Source organism: Triticum urartu, chromosome 5A (assembly GCF_056163025.1).
Source record: "Triticum urartu cultivar PI428250 chromosome 5A, HENAU_Tu73, whole genome shotgun sequence".
Classification (NCBI taxonomy): Eukaryota; Viridiplantae; Streptophyta; class Magnoliopsida; order Poales; family Poaceae; genus Triticum; species Triticum urartu.
Genome location: NC_141877.1, coordinates 572,556,966 through 572,580,636, shown reverse-complemented (window position 1 = coordinate 572,580,636; position 23,671 = coordinate 572,556,966). Strand labels below are relative to the sequence as shown.

At 49.5% G+C, this 23,671-nt stretch overlaps 1 protein-coding gene across 1 annotated transcript; it reads right to left on the bottom strand.

Moving 5' to 3' along the window:
- Nucleotides 1-5,306: 5,306 nt before the first annotated feature.
- On the bottom strand, nucleotides 5,307-10,227 carry LOC125510662 (uncharacterized). Its single transcript, XM_048675905.2, has 4 exons — nucleotides 10,077-10,227; nucleotides 9,024-9,242; nucleotides 8,177-8,903; nucleotides 5,307-7,443 (listed from the first exon to the last, which is right to left on the bottom strand). Exons 2-4 carry the CDS (start codon nucleotides 9,228-9,230, stop codon nucleotides 5,546-5,548), a joined length of 2,832 nt encoding a protein of 943 aa, XP_048531862.1. The 5' UTR covers nucleotides 9,231-9,242; nucleotides 10,077-10,227; the 3' UTR covers nucleotides 5,307-5,545.
- Nucleotides 10,228-23,671: the final 13,444 nt, after the last annotated feature.

The window sequence follows — 23,671 nt, the reverse complement described above, 5'->3', positions numbered from 1 at the left end:
AGTTCTTCACCATCATCCTCTCAAATTCGTTAAAAAAGCTGTTACAGAATGTCATCCTAGTTGCACAACCTCTCACTACGTATTATTTCGTCTTTGGTTTCTCTTTCTACGCTTTGATTTTTGTCATGAGTCGGTTTGGGTGTTTCAAGTTTCAACACTTGGCTTTTAATCCTCGGCGATCATCGACCCCTCGACTCCTCGGCAACCCTCGACCCCTTGCCCCTTGACCACTCGACCCCTCGGTGACCCTCAACCCTTGACCCCTCGGCGACCCTTGACCCCTGATCCCTCGGCGGCCCTCGACCCCTGACCCCTCGGCAATCCTCGACCATCGACCCTCGACCCCTCGGCGGTCCTGTCGAACACCTTCACTGTGAGCATGGTGCGGCTGTTGTCATAGCTTAAGATGCAGACGTGCCCGAGCTAAAGGTCATCAGCGTGGGCGAACTGCTTCCATCCGTTCTTCAACGGATGGAAGCAGTTCACCCACTCTCATGACCTTCAGCTCGGGGACGTCCTCGTCTTAAGCTACGACACCAATCGGTTAGCACTCGGACCAGAAGATCCTCGACCATCGACCCCTCGCCCCTCAATCCTCGACCCTCTGCCCCGACCCTCGACCCCTTGGCGACCGGCGATCCTCGACCCGGTTCTGTCAGCGCTGACGCACCCCTAACCTCCTCTTCTTCCTCTTCTTCTTCTTGTTCTTCTTGTTCTTCTTCCTCTTCTTCTTCTTATTTTCTTTTTTCATCTTTCTTCTTAACTAAACCTAAACTAAACTAAACACAAACCTAAACCTAAAAAATAGAAGAAAAAACCTAATCTAAACCTAAGATGCACTAACTAAACCTAAAAAACAGAAAGAAAAAAACCTAATCTAAACCTAAACTACACTAACTACACTAAGTAAACCTAGAAAACAAAAAAACCTAAACTCCTCTTCTTGTTCTTGTTCTTCTTATTCTTCTTCTTCTTCTTTTGTTAAAACTAAACTAAAACTAAAATAAACTAAACTAAACATAAACTAAACATAAACCTAAACTAAACTTCTATTCCTCCCTCTTTTCTTCTTCTTCTTCTTCTTCTTCTTCTTCTTTTTCTCATCTTCTTCTTTCTTTCTTTCTTCTTCTTCTTCTTCTTCTTCTTCTTCTTCTTCTCCTCCTCCTCCTCCTCCTCCTCTTCCTCCCTCCTCCACCTCTTTTTCTTCTTCTTCTACACTAAAACTAAAACTAAACTAAAATAAACTAAACTAAAACATAAATCTAAAAGTAAAATTAAGAAAACAGAAAAAAAGGGCGAGGAGCTCATCGCAGGGGAGGGAGCGGCGCAGTGGAGTAGCTCCGCCGCAAGGGAGGGGGCGGCGTCGCGGCCTGCCGGGGCGGCGGGACGGCCACCGCATGGGAGGGGCGTGGTGGCCGCGGGAGGAGGGGCGGCCCGGTGGAGGGGGGCCGGGCAGTCGTAGGGGAGGGGGGCGGGGCGGCAGGGGCGCAGTGGGGGAGGGGCGGGGCAGCGGGATGACCGCGGGGTGGTGGGGCGACGTGGACCGGGAGGCGGAGGTGTGGTGGCCGGCGGTGGTTTGGGTTGGGTGCACGCGGGAGGTCGGGGAGGGAGAGCGAGAGGAGGAGGCGGGACGACCGTTACATACTCAATTCTTTGCCGTCCGCCAGCAAACGACAACTATTTTTTGTCGTCCGCTGGCAGAAGGCAAAGAGGTGGGGCTGGTGGGCCGCTAGGATTTGGGCCTCCACTGTACCCCACCCACCTCTTTGTCGTCTGCTAGCGAACGGCAAAAAATCTTTGTCGTCGGCCAGTTCTTTGTCGTCTGTTTTTTAGAAGCAGACGGCAAAGGCCTTTTTTGCCGTCCGCTAGCAGACGGCAAAGATCTGAGTGATGAAAAATTCTCTGTTTCTAGTAGTGTAACCAGAGAGTCCAATTCTTCCTACGACATCCTTCTTCTATAGGCCAGGCGCCATTATAGAAAAGATTGAACACATTTTTCCACATCCGAAAGCGCCGGCGAAAATTGTCCGCAAATGAGGTATCAGTGGAAAAGTAGTCGTCCATCAACATCAAATGCCCCGTGTGCCCTGTTCTGATAAAGCACTCAACGGCCCTTGATCGATCCCTTAAAATTGAGAACATGCTCTTTCGCACGCTTCGCGTCTGCAAGGGGCGCCTGCATCATCCACATAATTCTCGTTGCCAGACGTCTCAACGTAGTTGTCATGCAGGTACTCCAGGACCGAATCCATTGCTTCAAAGAAGGGAGAAAAACATGACGAAAGATCAACATGAGCATTCCACCAAACACTTGCAGGGCGAGGTGACGCCAACAGATGGCATCCACAGGGGCGGATGGTACCTATGTGGCAGGAGGACATGAGGTGAAACGGTGGCATAGACAAAGCGGTGTGGGACGGGGTGAAACGATGGAGGTCGTGGAGGTTTGGCAAGGTCTTGACAGACGGCCGGGGTGGTACAACGTCAGTGTCGGCCAAGGAAAAAGCATATGGAAAGCAAGAAGGAAGGGACGGAGGCACGGCCTCGGGTGTGATTTTGGGTGGGTCAAGGATGTCGGAGTCCTACGTAACGGACGACTGAACTCCTGCAAAGGGCCTCTGATTTGTGCCAGGCTCGTGGGATTTTGGACAACCAAACGATTCCACAGACAATACGGCGTCGAATAGCAAACTATCGTCATATCAGCTGGGCCGCAATTGCAATTTGAACCCTGTTTGGATCCCTAAGTTAGGGTTAGTTTTAGTTAGTTGGGGCTCAAATAACCCAAACGTATCCAAACATGATGGGTTAGTTTGGATTAGTTGGATCTAACCCACCCAAAAAACTAGCCCACACTAGAGGAGCTTATTTGGGTTAGTTCTCCTGGACCCACTAAAAATTAGTAAAAAAAAGTTACCCCTCCCATTCAAACACGGTCCAAAGTAGTCAAATGATTGAGAAAGAATATTTATTATCAATCTAACCCTACCATCCAAACAGCTATTTGGTTAGAGTTAGTTTAGGGTTAGTCAAAGTTTAAAATCGCGGGCGAAATCTAAGCGTTCGCGCCCTATCGCGGATCTGGAACCACCCCGTGATTTGTTGCCTTCCCAAAATCGCGGGAGATCGCGTCGCTATCACGGGCGATTGCGCCGTTTCTTCCTTAACTGTCATGGCAAAAATTCTGGCCGTGATTCGCTCTCGCCCACGATCTTAAACTTTAGGGTAATAGTTAAAATCTAACTCTAACCTCTAACCTCTAACTGAGTTGGAGTATCCAAACAGGGCCGAAGGCTGGCGCGGCTAAACTAAGTGGGCAATCCACGTGAAAGGCACAGCTGCCCTAGAAAGAGATGCGACGTGGTCTTCCTCTTTGAATTTCAATTCAAAAGGAAGGATCCGGTTGTCCCTTCCACGCAGCCGCTGCGCGTTGATGTGAAGGCACTCGCAGTACTTGGGCACGCACCCACTGACACTGACGCTGGTTTATTGACATCTCAGGCATCCATTCATATAACCCCCCAAACGAAGCGAAGGACGGCCATTCTGCAAGGACGACGACACCGTTATACCGCTTACCACGGAGCTGCTCCTCATCACGTCTCCTTAACGCGATTCCGACAGTCAGATTTGAATCCGTGCACGCTACGAGTGCGGAGCTAGGCGAAATGTGGACACGCCTCACGTGCCCGTCATTCCCCACCCTGCAACAGCAGGACACCCCTCACGTGCATCTCATACCGGCGTCCACATTTTATAATAATATATAATAATACAGCTATACGAGACACATACACGCGAATACGTATAGTACCAAAGTAGTCCAGTGTACAGTACCGTAGGAGTAGAGCATACAGTGCAGGAGGCCATGCCTGGCACTGTAGAAAGCAGACACGGGCACACGCGGATTTAAATGGCGGCACTGTGCAGGCTGGGCGAGGCCGAGCACAAGGCATTGGTGAGCGCAGTATCAGCAGCAGTGCTACTCATACATACGTGGGTATGGCCACCGCGGCGTCGCAGTCCAACAGAAGAGAGGGCAGGCAGGCAGGAAGGATCCCCCTGTTTATGGCGCGTCCCGATCCCCGGCGGGGCCCGCCCAGCAGTGTCTGAGTCAAGCGTCCGCGCGAGCGAGCGGGTATGTCTGCGGCTGTATTGATATCCACTCCTATAATCTGGCGCTGGCGGGGCAGGGGCAGGGGCAGGGTGGCACTCCACTGCCGCGCGCTGCCTGTGAACGATGAAAGCAACCCACGCTTTCGGTTCGGAACCCCGGCGGGGCCCGCCCCAGATGCTCTCCCTCGCTCCCCCCACGACCGTGGGATCCGGGTTTGTCCTCGTGCTTGGGGTTGGGCCATGGGACAGAGAGAGAACTGAGCACTAAAGATACTCTCCTTTTTTGCTCAAACTAAAGTGGCAATGTTTCATCGCAATAAATAGCGGCAATATCATCTGGCACTGCAATATCATGTGCCTAAGAACAAGTACAATAAAGTGACATGGCAGGCTATAAAAACTAAAATATTATATCTTTACTTAGTTGGAAGAGAGGAGGAAAGCGGGATGTATAATAAGAGCCGCTTGTAACACAAGACCTAAGACATTTTGTGAGATTGTAAATGTGGGCCAGCTGTCAGTAAATCTCCGCTCCTAAATACAAAATGTTTTGGCAGTTTAATTTAAACTATCAAAACATCTTATATTTAAGAACAGAGGGAGTAAGTACATATTTAAAGCTTACTATTGTACAAGCCGACTACTCCCTCCGTCTCAAAGGAGTATAAAAGCGTTTTTGGCACTATAAACACTCTAATATTATAGGACGGAGGGAGTATTATGTTGGCTCTAAATGACATGACAATTCCTTATAGTCGACTGTTGGTTGTATTATTAACCATGCTCTTATTGCGGTTTTCTTTTACAGACATGCTCTTATTGTGTTGGCAGATGCTAGCATACCACATGGTGGTGTTTAAAAGCGCAAAAATAAATAAATAGGCAGTGTTTGCACAGCAACCAGGTCCAGGTGCGCCCATAAAAACAAGCATCCAGGACTTTACTTCAGGCAGCAAGAGCCATGAAAATATTGATATCGGCCGTGTACTCAATGCAGGCAACCACATTATCGTGCAGGTGCAGCCCCACCACATCAGCTCCAGCCTCCGAACCCATCAAACCCATCAGCGCCACGGCGACAATTCGATCTCGCTGCCCACAACACATGAGCGAGCTAACACTAATCACATTTCAGGTAAAAAAAGAAAAACATCTCCTAGCATAACGTACTGAAGAAAAAAGGACAAACAAACCAGAATCCTCGTCTATACCCCTTCAAAGATGAACAAGTTTACGCACCAATGTCTCATCATCAACTACTTCGTCTAAGAATGTATCGATAAATTGTACCCCAACGAATTTCTACCCAAAAGAGCACGGGAGGCCGTCCAAATTGGCCAACCAAGTATGTACACTTTTACACCCAGTCCAGCTACAACACATTTCAGGGTGATCGCCGACTCACCGCAATTGCGCCACCAATGCTTGTTCAGGATGCGGCGGCGATGGTGATACCCGACGGGCATCTCGTCCTGCGACACCGCCTCGTCGTTCTTCCCCACCCGATCATGCCAATGTTGCTTTCACCTTCTATGCCCGCGTCGTCAGGTTTCGCGGGCGGGCTCACCTGGACCTCTTCTTCTTCTACGCTGACCTGGACCTCCTCTTCTACGGCGTCCAGCACCCTTTTCTTGGGTTTCTTGTTACCCCTCGTACGCCTTCGCCTAGTTAAGCTCGACTCCCAGGATCCACCAGTCGTCTGAACCAGCCCCTCCAGGAGCTGAATGTCTTCGATGATCTCAGGCCGGCACAGCGACGAGATGCTAGGCAGGATGTCTTTCTGGAAGTCACGCTTCTGCCGACGCTTCCTTTGCTGGCCTCTCTTCGGCTTCATCAGGAGGTTCACCGGTGAGACAGTATGCTCATCACTTGTTGTTATCGCAGGCGCCGGTGGCCTGCTGCACAACTCATCAGTCTTGATGTCTTCAAGCTTCAGTGTCAGCGATTCGAATGAATCTGGATCATCATCACTGGAATTATTGGCACAGCCTTGGACCTCCCCTTGCCCGGCATGGTAGTCGGTGCTTGATATGGCGACCTCTGCAAACCACTGCAACATATCATCAGGTGTCTCTGCAGTGGCTGGCACATCCCTCGACAACACAAGAATGCTCTCTGCTGCAGCTGTAGCAGCATCATCATCTTCGCAAGCTGGCACTTCTAAATCAATCAGAAACTTAGGCTTTGCATGGTTGTTCTGTAAGGATGTCACATGGCAATCACTTGACACTACAGATGACTCTGAGTTATCTTCATTTGGTGCATCTTCATTCAGATCAATAAAATTCCAGACGGCAGCACCACTCTTATTGGTGACACCCTCAGCAGCTTGCCCATCTCTAGGCATGGGTTTCTGGCATGAAAGGGGTAAACATGCAGCACTCTCTTGAGTTCTAGCGCCGATCTTGTCACAAGACCTATCCTTCTTAGTTCCACAACCTACAGACGTCGAAGCAGAATCTGGCAAATTGCATAGAGCCAGAGCTGCTCCCGTTATATCTTCATTAATGTTAATCAGCGCTGCAGTCCCATAAGAATGTTCAGACACCTTCCTTGGCTCCTCCAAACCTGTGGAATCAGCACATGAAGCTTTCTTACTGAGCCAAGAAATCCCAGATACTGATCCCTCAACTTTGATATGCTGTAAACCACCTACACACACCCCTTCTTGCTCTACAACGATATCTTCTTGACCATCAGACAATGCTTCATTCAAATTAAAGTTCTTTCTGCCCTTGCCATTTGCAAAATCAGGATCTTCATGACAGTGCCGTGTTGGGTGTCCAAACATCAGCTTGTTGTTTTGCTCCAAGTCACTTGGAATTCTTGTCTGATGCCGTGGTTGTGATGCAGACAATGAATCAAGTGGAACGTCAGAATAGCTGCCATCTGAGTTATTGATTTTTTTCAGATTACATGATGGGGTTCCAATGCTTTGGTTCGCAGCAGTGAAGCATGCATATGAATTGACAGTTGAAGATCCATTGAAACTTGGAAATGACTGGACATCAGCACTGATGTTATAGCTCCTTGGGTCTACTATGCAAGAACCAACACGAGAGGCAGCAGAAGGTTGGTCCATGTGCAGAGAAGTGACTGGAGCAACAAGTGTGCTACTTGTATAGCGTAGATGGTCATGTCCAGGAAGATTATTGATAGCATAGGCTTCCAAAGGACTTCCTGAAAACCATCCGGGTGAACTATTCGGACATTGGTAAATAAACTTGTTACTGCTTGCAGATCCCCTGTCAGCAGCACTGAACATTTTTTGTGGATCCATGCCACTGCATCTGGGTGCAAGAAAACCTGTGCTGCTGGCACGTTTCCCTGAAGAATTGGAACAAAATAGAATGATTATTACAATGGATCAAGTCAACTGTAAGTACCTAGCAATAAAATAGAATGCAGCACAATAATAAACAGTATGGTACACCCACCACCCAGAAAAGACATAAACTGCACTTAAACACATAACACACACATCAGTGCTTTACTTTAGATTATTACAGACCAACAGATTGATTCTGTACAATAGTTACAAAACTAATCTGCAACAAAACATAAACCAGGATTATAATGGTACGTCACGCCTTACAGGACACAACACTTATCCATTGGTAACCCCCCACCCACACACACACAAACTCAAAGGCTATGAAAGGGTTCGTGGCTTCACACCACAATTAAGTGCAGCACCAAAAAAAGAAAGAGAATTCAAAAGAATGCGCGGGAAACCTGATAGTCAAACATGCATAGTTAAGTAAATGTAGTTCTGCATGTAACAAATAAAATTAGCACGCACTATTGGGCTAGTTCAAATATATTATCAACTATAGTTAGTATGAATATTGTAAATTCACTTCACCCTACAGGCCTACATGTTATGTTACGTGGCAGCCCCATTTCTTTCAAATTTTCAGCGAACCCGTACCCATAGTGTTGAGTTGATTTGTGGTCCACTAATATGGTAAATATGCCAAGATATTCACAATGCAAATATAGAAAGAACTAGCATAACCAGAAAAAAGAATACTAAAGCACAATGGAGCTAACTGTTTACCTTTGTCGATCAGTGGTTTCTCCTCCTGTTTTATCCTGGAACTTGCATCAAAGAAATTAGAGCTTGTGGCTTCATTAATACGCTTGTCCTTGGAATATTCTTTATTGAAACTGCAGTTAGTTGTGCTTGATCTCCATGGAGACTGCTGCCAAGAGTTCTCCAGGGCATATGAAGGACCTCCCGATACTGTCCCATTTGTTCTGGCCATATATGGGCCCAGAGTTGGCTTATTCAGGTCAGCAACATTGTGATTGTGGCCTACAAGATTACCTGTACTCGGCGGAAAGGAGGTTGCACTATTATGACCGAACCTCCCCAAGCCTTCCGCCCTAGCTAATGCGACACCGGCATCTTTCGGATGTTTTGTATCCGATGATACACCAAGGAAATCTATAGGCTTACTGTCTGATGCATGGTCATCTTCAAAACAATGATCAGCTCGGAGCTCAAGGTCAAACCTGCCTTGTTTGGTGGGTAGAGCAGCATCACTTGAGGGAAATCCATTTGGCGAGGACTGGACACTGCCCTCCCTGGGGAACTTGGACGACTGGCTTTTCTCATTGTTCACAGCAGCAGCACCAATCATGTTTGCACCATGCAGTGGAATTTGTGACGGTGAATCTCTGTGCGATGCATCTTCCAGTGTTGAGCATTCATGCATTTCTCTGCTCTGATGCTGCTTCATCAGGTCTCTCTGTACTCTGTAAACCCGATGCAATTCGTACACCTGGAGACAGCAAGAGGGTTGTTGTCAAGCCAAGCCAAGAAATACAGAAGATATCAAGGGGGAACTGAAATCATCTCTAAGTGTTGCCGCATCGACGTTTACGTCATCGCGGACGCGCACCTGCTGTCTAAACACAGCTTCATGCGCCAGCATTGTGCGCCTGAACATTTCTTTATCATACTCCGAATAACCGACCGCCTCCGCCGTCACGAAGCCATTTGATGTCTCCTCCTCGTATGGAAACCTCCAGCCATTCGCGCTTGCGTGGAGATCCCCCATGGCGCAATGCCCAGGATTGTAGCCTTCAACCTCCACCTTTGCCCCCATTGCTGTTCCAACCTGCTCAACAGGACATTGAATCAAAGGTGAATTACATTACATTACACACATAAAGCAGCAGAAGAAGAAAGAAATGATAACGCCTTTGTCCAGAACCAGCGTCAGTTACGCGAAAAGACAAACACGCATTATTCATCGCTTTGACAAACAAAGAGCAGAAGAAAAGGCGATGACTGATGAGCGACCGGCCCTTTTTTCCTGGTATAAAGTGAGCAATGATGGTGGTCGAGCCTACACGCAGAGGATGACGAAAAGCTCAAGCGAACTGATCATGCAGATTTATTCGTTAGCAAGTGGTGATAATTCAGGGATAATTGGCAGATTTTAAGCGGGTATTATCCCAAGAAACAAGGGAAATAATAATAATAAAGAGAAATAAAGGAGATATTATTATCCCCTGGCTGTTTGGACGTCAACTTGTAGGGAAGGGGGGAAAGAATAAAGGAGACGAGACAAGTCAACCCTCCACAGTCCAGCCATGTCGATTCTAGTACCAAATCCTAGTAGTACTACCAAGAACCGATTCATTCACGAGAAGTACTGTACAAATCATCAGCGGCAGCAGCAGACGCGGATTACGAAGAAAAAGACTAACAATACTGGACAGATGCAATCATCGCTCAACCGCTCGCCGCCGGCGTGTCCGACCGAGGAAATTTCTTCGAGACAAGAAGCAAATCGAAGGGCGACTCAATTACGAGAAGGGAGACCTTTTCTCCACGAGATTTTTACCAAAACAGGCAACGGAGGAAGCCATTAAAGACCCGGGAAATGGACGGCAAAGATGGCATCTTTCCTGCAACAACCCAAGCCGAAATTAACTCGAGACTTTACCTCGGCCTCAGAGATTCTTCCTGGCACCGAACCGCGGCAGACAGGAACCGGCGGCCCGCCGAGCTGCGAGCATGGGCCGGAGACGCGGGGAGCACGGCGGGCTCTCCTCCCACTCCCCGGACTCCCACCGCGCAAGAACCCAGGAGGAGGAGGAGGAAGCGGCGAGCAATGAAGGAATTCTCCGGCGGATTCCACGGCGGAGACGCTCGGAATCGCGGCGTATCTGGGCGGGGCGGGACCCGGATTGGATGGGCCAGGGAGGGAGGGAGGAGGGGGAGAAGGGTCGGAACTGGTGGGTTCTTGTCTTGGGCGAACCCCCGGACGGACCGAATGGCTGCGCTCTGCACTCCTCTCCTCTTCTTCCCCTGATATGTTTGCTTTTGGATGGATCGGAATCGGATGGGCTTTGTTGTGTTCGGTCCGGTCATGTGCGCGCTGCCATGCGGGCCCGACCCCCCCTCTCTCTGGATGGATGGAAATATGGAATGGAACCACCTTCTTCTCCCCTCTAAACTAGTGCAAAGGACAGCAGATTTGTTGACATCTCGGTTGGTCTTTCTCTTTTATTCCCCCTCTCTCTCTCCTCGTGATGCTGCTTCCTTCATCCCACCTAATCTCTCTCCCTCCCTCTCTCTCTCCTATCAAAAATATACACTATCTTTCTCTCTCATCTCAGAAAAAGATCTCTCTGTCTCTGTCCCTCTCTCTCTCTCTCGCACTTGCAGTTGCAGTCGAGATGCTCCGGGCTTTTTTTCTCCCTTGCGGCAGAGGGGCGATGTCTCTTTCGGACAAGTGCTTGGGTGCGATCTCGGTTGTCAGGTTATGGAGTGCTTGTTACTCCATTAAGCATTAATTAACAATCTCGTCTCGTCTCGTCTCTCTAAGATAAGAAGATATGGATCGGGGCCGTGAGAGGGAGGGCGTCTGACAAGGTGGCCCACCGCACCCCGGCATGCTTCAAGTACTACTACTAGTGTCAAGTTGAATAAGTAGGACCAGCCAGGCAGTACTCCCAAAACTGCTTTGGTTTCCAGATTTATGGCACGAATCCTCGCAATTGGCCACACCACGGCGATTGATTTCTACTGTTATCTGAGTAACTATAGTGAATACTCCCACTCACTCACTCACTGCGGGCATCTACGAACAATCCCGGGATGCGACGGGACGAGTTGCTGTGGGCGCCCGCGGTGGTGGAGCACGGTACGGGCTACGGTATTCATTCATTGATTCGTGCACATACTTCTGGGGGTACGTACATTGGTTGTTGTGCGAGCCGAGCCGTTCCAACCGAATTGAATGTGGCCGTAGGTTGAATAAGACCATACAAGTGGCCAGTGCCAGATGACCGTCGCCGGCAACGCAGCGGAGCAGAGCAGACCGCTGCTACTGCTACTGTTGTTGACACGGTGCTGCTGCTGGTACTAGTACTAGGGGGTACCACCGTAAAGCAGAGCACGGGGATCGTCGGCACAATTTTTCTACTCCTACCGTTACTAGTAGTAGTGGTCAGAGGTTTGGAGTTTGAACAAGTCGTCCTGGCGTGGAATCGGGCAGTTCCGATTTGCAGACCGTGCCTCCGTTGTTTTGTGCCCAAGCACAGGCTGGATTTGTTAATTTCGGACGAAGAAAAGTATGCGGTGCTGTGTACGTACTGTGTCGGGTGTGGACTGTGGAGAGAGTTAAGCATTGGCGGGGCGGATCCCCCGTTTGTCTATGGAGCTCCTGCTCCTGCTCCTGGTCCTGGTCCGAGGCGGGTGCCAGCCAGGGAGCGGCGTCATGTACGTACTTGTGTGTGTGTGTGTGGGCGTGACGGGGGAGGACGTCCCGCGATCTACTGCCGGAGTGGGGACCCTATTACTGTCAAAGCACTAGTATCCAACTGCTCGACTGGATCCGAGGTGACAATAAAGACGTATAGTACTAGATTGCCCCCACAAAGTGTTTATATACGTTAAACAAAATTGCACTTGCATTCACCTCCAAAACGATCACAAGGTTTCAACTTTATTTTTGGTTCAAGGCAGGAGTGTTGAATATATGGTTTGTGCATGTATAATGTATAGTCCAGCCCACCTCCTAGTCATTGTATAGTTGAGGTTGTGGCCCATCTTGTACTCCATATATACGTGCGCTATGCACCGATCAATACATCGAGTTGCGTTGCCAAAATATTCGTTTCAAACATGGTATCAGAGCTACGATCCTAACCCTAACTCCTGCCGACGCCGCCGACGCCACTTCGTGCCGCCGCCGCCTCGCGCTTCCGCCCGCAACCCGCCATGGCCTCCCCCGATTTCACCGGTACCACCCGCAGCCGCCGCACCAACCCCTTCGACGGCCCCGATCCCGTCGTCATCCGTGATCTCAATATCCTCGCTCGGGTTCCCGTCGTCCTCGATCAACTCACCTCCACCTACTATGCCTGGAAGATGTACTTCTCCCTTGTGTTCCGTGAGTACAATCTCCGGGATCACATCGATGGTTCCGTGGACTCCCGCTTCATGGAGGACGATGAGGAGTGGACGTCCATCGACGCCACTCTTATCCGCTGGTTCTACACCACCATCTCGAAGGACCTCTTCCACACGGTGGTCTCCGCCGATGATGACGCTCACACCGTTTGGATTAAGCTCAACGGTCTCTTCACCGACAACGCGCTTCAACGCAAGGTTTTCTTGAGTACCAGCAGCTTGACTCGTCGGTCGACGATTATTGCATGCGCCTTAAGAAGCTTGTCGACGAGCTCCGTGACCTCGGCGAGAAGGTCTCCGACGAGCTCCTCCTCAGCACTCTCATCACCGGCCTGAACGAAGACTTCGGGAACGCCGCCTCCAACATCTCTCTCATCACCAACCCGACCTTCCCCAAGATCGTCGCATACCTGAAGCTGGAGGAGAAGAGGATGCGGATGTCGCGCGCCCGGGCCACCCATACGGCTCTCACCGCCGGAACCCACGGCGGTGCGCCGCCCACCGCTTCGGCTCCCCCGCCGCGGCCCGCCCAGGGGCCCCTCCACGTGCAGCCGCCGCCCGGGTTCCCATATCCCGCGCCGCCGCAGGCCCCTCCGCCGCCCCCCGCCGAGCAGCAGCAGCGCCGGGGCGGGCGTCGCGGCCGAGGTGGCCGCAAGCAGCAGCAGCAGCAGCTGGCGGGGCCCCACGCCAGCCGCAGCACCCGCTCCCGCCGGCGCCCTCGCAAGCCGGCCAGAAACCCCTGGACGGGGGTTGTTCACGCATACTCCATGCCCATACCGCGCGTCCCCGTCCCCGGTGTTTTTGGCGCCCGCCCGGCCCCTCATCAGGCTCTGTACGCGGCCCCTCGGGGGTATCCGCCGGCGCCGCTCTACGGCCCCTCGGCGGCCTATGGGCTGCCTCCGGCCGGTGGGCTAGTGGCGCCGCTGCCACAGCCTCTGCCGTCGGTCTCGGCCCTCCCGCCGGCACCATGGGACCCCGCGCTGCTAGCGGCCCTCCACACCGCTCCCACGCCACAGAAGTACACCGGCGATGGCGACTAGTACATGGACACCGGAGCCACGACTCACATGGCCGCCAACCCCGGTGACCTTCTTACCACTCATCGTGTTCACACTGCTACTCGCATTACCGTGGGCGACGGTTCTTCCATGCCCATCACTCATGTCGGTCATACTGTTTTTCCTTCTAACTCCGTTCCATTACATCTTTCTAACGTACTCGTTTCACCTGACATCATTAAAAATCTTGTTTCTGTTCGTTCTCTTACACGTGAAAATACTGTCATCGTTGAATTTGACATGTTTGGCTTTTCTGTTAAGAATGCCCGTACCCGGATGGTGCTCCACCGATGTGACAGCCCCGACGATCTCTACCCGGTCCACTCCTCCACATCCTCCGTCGCTGCACCCATGGCGCTTTCCGCTGGAGTGGACCTTTGGCATGCTCATCTTGGTCATCCCAACCCTGCCACCCTTCGTCATATTCTTCGCAGTTTTTCATTCACGTGTAATAAGATCGACGATCATACTTGTCATGCTTGTCGTCTCGGCAAACATACTCGTTTACTCTTTAGCACTTTCTCGCATGTTGCTTCATACCCATTTGAGTTAATTCATAGTGATGTTTGGACCTCTCCTGTTGCAAGTAACACGGGCTATCTCTATTATCTTGTTATCCTTGATGATTTTTCGCACTATGTGTGGACCTTCCTGTTGCGGCGAAAGTCGGATTCTGTTGCCACTCTCACCGCATTCTACTCCTATGTCTTCACGCAGTTTGGTCGTCCCATTCATGCGTTGCAAACAGACAACGGGAAGGAGTTCGATAATCTTGCAATCCGCAACCTTCTCGCCACACACGGCACGATTTTTCGTCTCGCTTTCCCGTACACTTCGCAACAAAATGGCCGCGTTGAGCGCGTGCTTCGCACTCTTAATGACTGCGTTCGCACCCTGCTCTTTCACGCCAACGTGCCACCACGTTTTTGGCCTGACGCGCTCGCCACCGCATCACTACTCCTCAACATCCGTCCCTGTCGCACTCGCGGGAATTTTGCTCCTCATCATCTTTTGCTCGGCACACCACCTTCCTACACCGAGCTTTGCATTTTCGGTTGCTTGTGCTACCCTAGCATCACTTCCACTACTTCTCATAAGCTCGCACCACGGTCCGTGGCCTGTATTTTTCTTGGCTATCCCCCCAACACCAAAGGCTACCGCTGCTATGATCCTATCTCACATCGGGTCATCACTTCTCGACATGTTTACTTTGATGAGATGGTTTTTCCGTTTCAGCAGGTACCTTCGGATGTTGCAGCCTTGCCCGCTCCTGGTGATGGCCGCTCGGGCGCTTCTCTCGGGCCGCCTCCTGGCTTTGAGGGTGCCCCCCGTGCCCCGGGTCGAGTTCCTCCCCGGTCGGTTTCCTTAGGGGCTGCATTTCTTAATGGATTTACTAAAGAAGAGTTGTATACGATGCAACTAGAAGGTTTTGTCGATCCTAAAGGTGTTAACTAAATATGCAAACTCCAGCGATCCATCTATGGACTGGTGCAAGAATCTCGGAGTTGGAATATACGCTTTGATAAGTTGATCAAAGCATATAGTTTTATACAGACTTGCGGTGAAGTCTGTATTTACAAGAAAGTGAGTGGGAGCACTACAACATTTCTGATAAGTATATGTGAATGACATATTGTTGATCGGAAATAATGTAGAATTATTCTGCAAAGCATAAATGAGTGTTTGAAAGGAGTTTTTCAAGGAAAGACCTCGGTGAAGCTGCTTACATATTGAGTATCAAGATCTATAGAGATAGATGAAGACACTTGATAAGTTTTTTCAATGAGTACATACCTTGACAAGATTTTGAAGTAGTTCAAAATGGAACAGTCAAAGAAAAGGTTTCTTGCCTGTGTTACAAGGTGTGAAGTTGAGTAAGACTCAAAGCCCGACCACGGCAGAAGATAGAAAGAGAATGAAAGTCATTCCCTATGCCTCAGTCATAGGTTCTATAAAGTATGCCATGGTGTATACCAGATCTATTGTATGCCCTACCACTGAGTTTGGCAAGGGAGTACGATAGTGATCTAGGAGTAGATCACTGGACAGCGGTCAAAATTATCCTTAGTGGAATAAGGATATGTTTCTCGATTATGGAAGTGAAAAAAGGTTCGTCGTAAAGGGTTACGCCGATGCAAGTTTTGACACTAATCTAGATGACTCTAAGTCTCGGTCTAGATACATATTGAAAGTGGGAGCAATTAGCTAGAGTAGCTCCATGCAGAGCATTGTTGACATAGAAATTTGCAAAATACATGCGGATCTGAATGTGGCAGACCCGTTGACTAAGATTCTCTCACAAGCAAAACATGATCACACCTTAGTACTCCTTGGGTGTTAATCACATAGCGATGTGAACTAGATTACTGAATCTAGTAAACCCTTTGGGTGTTGGTCACATGGCGATGTGAACTATGGGTGTTAATCACATGATGATGTGAACTATCGATGTTAATCACATGGTGATGTGATCTAGATTATTGACTCTAGTGCAAGTGGGAGACTGAAGGAAATATGCCCTAGAGGCAATAATAAAGTTATTATTTATTTCCTTATTTCATGATAAATGTTTATTATTCATGCTAGAATTGTATTAACCAGAAACATAATACATGTGTGAATACATAGACAAACAGAGTGTCACTAGTATGCCTCTACTTGACTAGCTTGTTAATCAAAGATGGTTATGTTTCCTAACCATGGACAAAGAGTTGTTATTTGATTAACGGGGTCACATCATTAGTTGAATGATCTGATTGACATGATCCATTCCATTAGCTTAGCACCCGATCGTTTAGTATGTTGCTATTGCTTTCTTCATGACTTATACATGTTCCTATAACTATGAGATTATGCAACTCCCGTTTGTCGGAGGAACACTTTGTGTGCTACCAAACGTCACAACGTAACTGGGTGATTATAAAGGTGCTCTACAGGTGTCTCCAAAGGTACATGTTGGGTTGGCGTATTTCGAGATTAGGATTTGTCACTCCGATTGTCGGAGAGGTATCTCTGGGCCCTCTCGGTAATGCACATCACTTAAGCCTTGCAAGCATTGCAACTAATGAGTTAGTTGCGAGATGATGTATTACGGAACGAGTAAAGAGACTTGCCAGTAACGAGATTGAACTAGGTATTGAGATACCGACGATCGAATCTCGGGCAAGTAACATACCGATGACAAAGGGAACAACGTATGTTGTTGTGCGGTCTAACCGATAAAGATCTTCGTAGAATATGTAGGAGCCAATATGGGCATCCAGGTCCCGCTATTGGTTATTGACCGGAGACGTGTCTCGGTCATGTCTACATTGTTCTCGAACCCGTAGGGTCCGCACGCTTAAGGTTACGATGATAGTTAAAATATGAGTTTATGCATTTTGATGTACCGAAGGTTGTTCGGAGTCCCGGATGTGATCATGGACATGACGAGGAGTCTCGAAATGGTCGAGACGTAAAGATTGATATATTGGAAGCCTATGTTTGGATATCGGAAGTGTTCCGGGTGAAATCGGGATTTTACCGGAGTACCGGGAGGTTACCGGAACCCCCCGGGAGCCATATGGGCCTTAATGGGCCTTAGTGGAAAGGAGAAAGGGGCAGCCCAAGGTGGCTGCGCACCTCCCCCCTCCCCTAGTCCTATTAGGACTAGGAGAAGGTGGCCGGCCCCCCTCTCCCTCTTTCTCCCTCGGGGAATCCTAGTCCAACTAGGATTGGGGGGGGGGAGTCCTACTCCCGGAAGGAGTAGGACTCCTCCTGCGCCCTCCTCTTGGCCGGCGCCCCCTCCCCCTTGGCTCCTTTATATACTGAGGCAGAGGCACCCCAGAAACACACAAGTTGATCCACGTGATCTATTCCTTAGCCGTGTGCGGTGCCCCCAGCCACCATAGTCCTCGATAATACTGTAGCGGAGTTTAGGCGAAGCCCTGCTGCTGTAGTGCATCAAGATCGTCACCACGCCGTCGTGCTGACGGAACTCTTCCCCGACACTTTGCTGGATCGGAGTCCGGGATCGTCATCGAGCTGAACGTGTGCTCGAACTCGAAGGTGCCGTAGTTTCGGTGCTTGATCGGTTGGATCGTGAAGACGTACGACTACTTCCTCTATGTTGCGACATCGCTTCCGCAGTCGGTCTGCGTGGGTACGTAGACAACACTCTCCCCTATCGTTGCTATGCATCACATGATCTTGCGTGTGCGTAGGAATTTTTTTGAAATTACTACGAAACCCAACAGTGGCATCAGAGCCAGGTTATTTATGTTGATGTTATATGCACGAGTAGAACACAAGTGAGTTGTGGGCGATATAAGTCATATTGCCTACCAGCATGTCATACTTTGGTTCAGCGGTATTGTTGGACGAGACGACCCGGACCAACCTTACGCGTACGCTTACGCGAGACCGGTTCCCCCGACGTGCTTTGCACACAGGTGGCTTGCGGGCGACTGTCTCTCCAACATTAGTTGAACCAAGTATGGCTACGCCTGGTCCTTGCGAAGGTTAAAACGGAGTCTATTTGACAAACTATCGTTGTGGTTTTGATGCGTAGGTGAGATTTGTTCTTACTTAAGCCCGTAGCAGCCACGTAAAACTTGCAACAACAAAGTAGAGGACGTCTAACTTGTTTTTGCAGGGCATGTTGTGATGTGATATGGTCAAGGCATGATGCTGAATTTTATTGTATGAGATGATCATGTTTTGTAACCGAGTAATCGGCAACTGGCAGGAGCCATATGGTTGTCGCTTTATTGTATGCAATGAAATCGCGATGTAATGCTTTACTTTATTACTAAGCGGTAGTGATAGTCGTGGAAGCATAAGATTGGCGAGACGACAACGATGCTACGATGGAGATCAAGGTGTCGCGCCGGTGACGATGGTGATCATAACGGTGCTTCGGAGATGGAGATCACAAGCACAAGATGATGATGGCCATATCATATCACTTATATTGATTGCATGTGATGTTTATCCTTTTATGCATCTTATCTTGCTTTGATTGACGGTAGCATTATAAGATGATCTCTCACTAAATTATCAAGATGTGTTCTCCCTGAGTATGCACCGTTGCCAAAGTTCGTCGTGCCCAGACACCACGTGATGATCGGGTGTGATAAGCTCTACGTCCATCTGCAACGGGTGCAAGCCAGTTTTGCACACGCAGAATACTCAGGTTAAACTTGACGAGCCTAGCATATGCAGATATGGCCTCGGAACACGGAGACCGAAAGGTCGAGCGTGAATCATATAGTAGATATGATCAACATAACGATGTTCACCATTGAAAACTACTCCATCTCACGTGATGATCGGTTATGGTTTAGTTGATTTGGATCACGTGATCACTTAGAGGATTAGAGGGATGTCTATCTAAGTGGGAGTTCTTGAGTAATATGATTAATTGAACTTAAATTTATCATGAACTTAGTCCTGGTAGTATTTTGCAAATTATGTTGTAGATCAATAGCTCGCGTTATTGCTTTCATATGTTTATTTTGATATGTTTCTAGAGAAAAATTGTGTTGAAAGATGTTAGTAGCAATGATGCGGATTGGATCCGTGACCTGAGGTTTATCCTCATTGCTGCGCAGAAGAATTATGTCCTTGATGCACCGCTAGGTGACGGGCCTATTGCAGGAGCAGATGCAGACGTTATGAACATTTGGCTAGCTCAATATGATGACTACTTGATAGTTTAGTGCACCATGCTTAATAGCTTAGAATCGGGACTTCAAAGACGTTTCGAACGTCATGGACCATAGGAGATGTTCCAGGAGTTGAAGTTTCAAGCAAATACCCGAGTTGAGAGATATGAAGTCTCCAACAAGTTCTATAGCTAAAAGATGGAGGAGAATCGCTCAACTAGTGAGCATGTGCTCAGATTGTCTGGGTACTACAATCACTTGAATCAAGTGGGAGTTAATCTTCCAGATAAGATAGTGATTGACAGAATTCTCTAGTCACCATCACCAAGTTAGTAGAACTTCGTGATGAACTATGATATGCAAGGGATAACGGAAACGAATCCCGAGCTTTTCATGATGATGAAACCGACAAAGGTAGAAATCAAGAAAGAGCATCAAGTGTTGATGGTTGACAAGATCACTAGTTTCAAGAAAAGGGCAAAGGGAAGAAGGGGAACTTCAAGAAGAACGGCAAGCAAGTTGCTGCTCAAGTGAAGAAGCCCAAGTCTGGTCCTAAGCCTGAGACTAAGTGCTTCTACTGCAAAGGGACTGGTCACTGGAAGTGGAACTGCCCCAAGTATTTGGCGGATAAGAAGGATGGCAAAGTGAACATAAGTATATTTGATATACATGTTATTGATGTGTACTTTACTAGTGTTTATAGCAACCCCTCAGTATTTGATACTAGTTCAGTTGCTAAGATTAGTAACTCGAAACGGGAGTTGCAGAATAAACAGAGACTAGTTAAAGGTGAAGTGACGATGTGTGTTGGAAGTGGTTCCAAGATTAATATGATCATCATCGCACATTCCCTATACTTTCGGGATTAGTGTTGAACCTGAATAAGTGTTATTTGGTGTTTGCGTTGAGCATGAATATGATTTGATCATGTTTATTGTAATACGGTTATTCATTTAAGTAAGAGAATAAATTGTTGTTCTGTTTACATGAATAAAACCTTATATGGTTACACACCCAATGAAAATAGTTCGCTGGATCTCGATCATAGTGATACACATAATTATAATATTGAAATCAAAAGATGCAAAGTTAATAATGATAGTGCAACTTATTTGTGGCACTGCCGTTTAGGTCATATTGGTGTAAAGCGCATGAAGAAACTCCATGCTGATGGGATTTTGAAATCACTTGATTATGAATCACTTGGTGCTTGCGAACCATGCCTTATGGGCAAGATGACTAAAGACTCCGTTCTCCGGAACAATGGAGCGAGCAACTGACTTATTGGAAATAATACATACTGATGTATGCGATCCGATGAGTGTTGAAGCTCGCGGCGGGTATCGTTATTTTATGACCTTCACATATGGGTATATCTGCTTGATGAAACATAAGTCTGAAATATTTGAAAAGTTCAAAGAATTTCAGAGTGAAGTGGAAAATCATCGTGACAAGAAAATAAAAGTTTCTACGATATGATCGCAGAGGTAAAACATTTGAGTTACGAGTTTGGTCTTCAATTAAAACAATGTGAAATAGTTTCACTACTCACGCCACCTAAAACACCATAGTGTAATGATGTGTCCGAACGTCATAACCGTACTTTATTAGATATAGTGCGATCTATGATGTCTCTTACCGATCTACCACTATCGTTTTGGGGTTATGCATTATTCACAGCCTCTGCCGTCGGCCCTGGCCCTCCCGCCGGCACCATGGGACCCCGCGCTGCTAGCGGCCCTCCACACCGCTCCCACGCCACAGCAGTACACCGGCGGTGGCGACTAGTACATGGACACCGGAGCCACGACTCACATGGCCGCCAACCCCGGTGACCTTCTTACCACTCATCGTGTTCACACTGCTACTCGCATTACCGTGGGCGACGGTTCTTCCATGCCCATCACTCATGTCGGTCATACTGTTTTTCCTTCTAACTCCGTTCCATTACATCTTTCTAACGCACTCGTTTCACCTGATATCATTAAAAATCTTGTTTCTGTTCGTTCTCTTACACGTGAAAATTATGTCATCGTTGAATTTGACATGTTTGGCTTTTCTGTTAAGAACGCCCGTACCCGGATGGTGCTCCACCGATGTGACAGCCCCGACGATCTCTACCCGGTCCACTCCTCCACATCCTCCGTCGCTGCACCCATGGCGCTTTCCGCTGGAGTGGACCTTTGGCATGCTCATCTTGGTCATCCCAACCCTGCCACCCTTCGTCATATTCTTCGCAGTTTTTCATTCACGTGTAATAAGATCGACGATCATACTTGTCATGCTTGTCGTCTCGGCAAACATACTCGTTTACTCTTTAGCACTTTCTCGCATGTTGCTTCATACCCATTTGAGTTAATTCATAGTGATGTTTGGACCTCTCCTGTTGCAAGTAACACGGGCTATCTCTATTATCTTGTTATCCTTGATGATTTTTCGCACTATGTGTGGACCTTCCTGTTGCGGCGAAAGTCGGATTCTGTTGCCACTCTCACCGCATTCTACTCCTATGTCTTCACGCAGTTTGGTCGTCCCATTCATGCGTTGCAAACAGACAACGGGAAGGAGTTCGATAATCTTGCAATCCGCAACCTCCTCGCCACACACGGCACGATTTTTCATCTCGCTTTCCCGTACACTTCGCAACAAAATGGCCGCGCTGAGCGCGTGCTTCACACTCTTAATGACTGCGTTCGCACCCTGCTCTTTCACGCCAACGTGCCACCACGTTTTTGGCCTGACGCGCTCGCCACCGCATCACTACTCCTCAACATCCGTCCCTGTCGCACTTGCGGGAATTTTGCTCCTCATCATCTTTTGTTCGGCAGGCCACCTTCCTACACCGAGCTTCGCATTTTCGGTTGCTTGTGCTACCCTAGCATCACTTCCACTACTTCTCATAAGCTCGCACCACGGTCCGTGGCCTGTATTTTTCTTGGCTATCCCCCCAACACCAAAGGCTACCGCTGCTATGATCCTATCTCACATCGGGTCATCACTTCTCGACACGTTTACTTTGATGAGATGGTTTTTCCGTTTCAGCAGGTACCTTCGGATGTTGCAGCCTTGCCCGCTCCTGGTGATGGCCGCTCGGGCGCTTCTCTCGGGCCGCCTCCTGGCTTTGAGGGTGCCCCCCGTGCCCCGGGTCGAGTTCCTCCCCGGCCGGTTTCCTTAGGGGTTGCACCACTCCCGGCGCCTGCGACGCCCCCTGCGCCACCATCGGCGCAGGCCTCCTCGGCACCCCCCGCGCCCTCGCCGGCGGCCTCGCCCGCGGCGGCCTTCTCCGCGCCCTCGCCGGCGGCCTCGCCCGCGGTGGCCTCACCCGCGGTCTCACCCGCGGCATCAGTGGCGGTGGGCTCTTCCTCGTCCTCGCCCGTCGCCCCGGACTCGCTGCCCCGCCCGATGACTCGCTTTCGGGCCGGTAGCTTCCGCCCGAGTACACGGTACACCAGCGATGAGTATCTTGTCGCCGCTTCCGTCTCCGAGCCGTCCCCTCTCCCATTGTCAGCTCGAGCCGCCCTTCGGGACCCTCATTGGCTTGCTGCGATGCAGGAAGAGTTCGATGCGCTCCAACGGAACCGCACCTGGCAGCTTGTCCCTCGGCCACCTCGTGCCAACATCATCACGGGCAAGTGGGTCTTTCGGCATAAGACTCATCCCGACGGGATTCTCGAGCGCTAAAAAGCTCGCTGGGTGGTTCGAGGCTTTCGGCAACGTGCGGGCGTGGACTTCACCGACACTTTTGCTCCGGTTGTTAAACCGGGCATGATCTGCACCGTGCTTCAGCTGGCCGTCTCCCGAGCTTGGCCCGTGCATCAGTTGGATGTCTCCAACGCCTTCTTGCATGGCCACCTCGCCGAGCAGGTGTTCTGTGAGCAGCCCAGCGGTTTCGTCGACGCCACACATCCGGACCATGTGTGCTTGCTCTCCCGTTCTCTTTACGGGTTGAAGCAGGCGCCTTGGGCCTGGTACCAGCGCATCGCTGCCTTCCTGCAGACGTTCGGATTTACATCGACCCGCTCTGACGCGTCCCTCTTCGTGTACCATCACGGGGTTGACATGGCCTACTTGTTGCTCTACGTCGACGACATCATCCTGACGGCTTCCACTGTTGCGCTTCTACAGCGGCTTACTGCTCGTCTTCGCGATGAGTTTGCCCTGAAGGACTTGGGGCCCCTCCACTACTTCCTCGGCATTGAGGTGGTTCGACGGCCAGATGGGTTCTTTCTGCACCAGCAGCGTTACGCCCATGAGCTTCTCGATCGTGCCGGCATGCTTAACTGCAAGCCTGCTCCCACGCCTGTTGACACCAAGGCCAATGTTTTAGCTCTGGAGGGCTCTCTCGTATCCGACGCGGCCTTCTATCGCTCCATTGTGGGTGCCTTGCAGTACCTCACTCTGACGCGCCCCGACTTGCA

Bases quoted from the DNA above. Each gene is read 5' to 3' on its own strand.
- LOC125510662 (XM_048675905.2), bottom strand. From the start codon at position 9,230: ATGGGGGCAAAGGTGGAGGTTGAAGGCTACAATCCTGGGCATTGCGCC. The intron at 8,904-9,023 runs GTGCGCGTCCGC...TGCTGTCTCCAG, and splicing joins AAGCTGTGTTTAGACAGCAG to GTGTACGAATTGCATCGGGT. The intron at 7,444-8,176 runs GTAAACAGTTAG...CCAATTCTTCAG, and splicing joins GAAACCACTGATCGACAAAG to GGAAACGTGCCAGCAGCACA.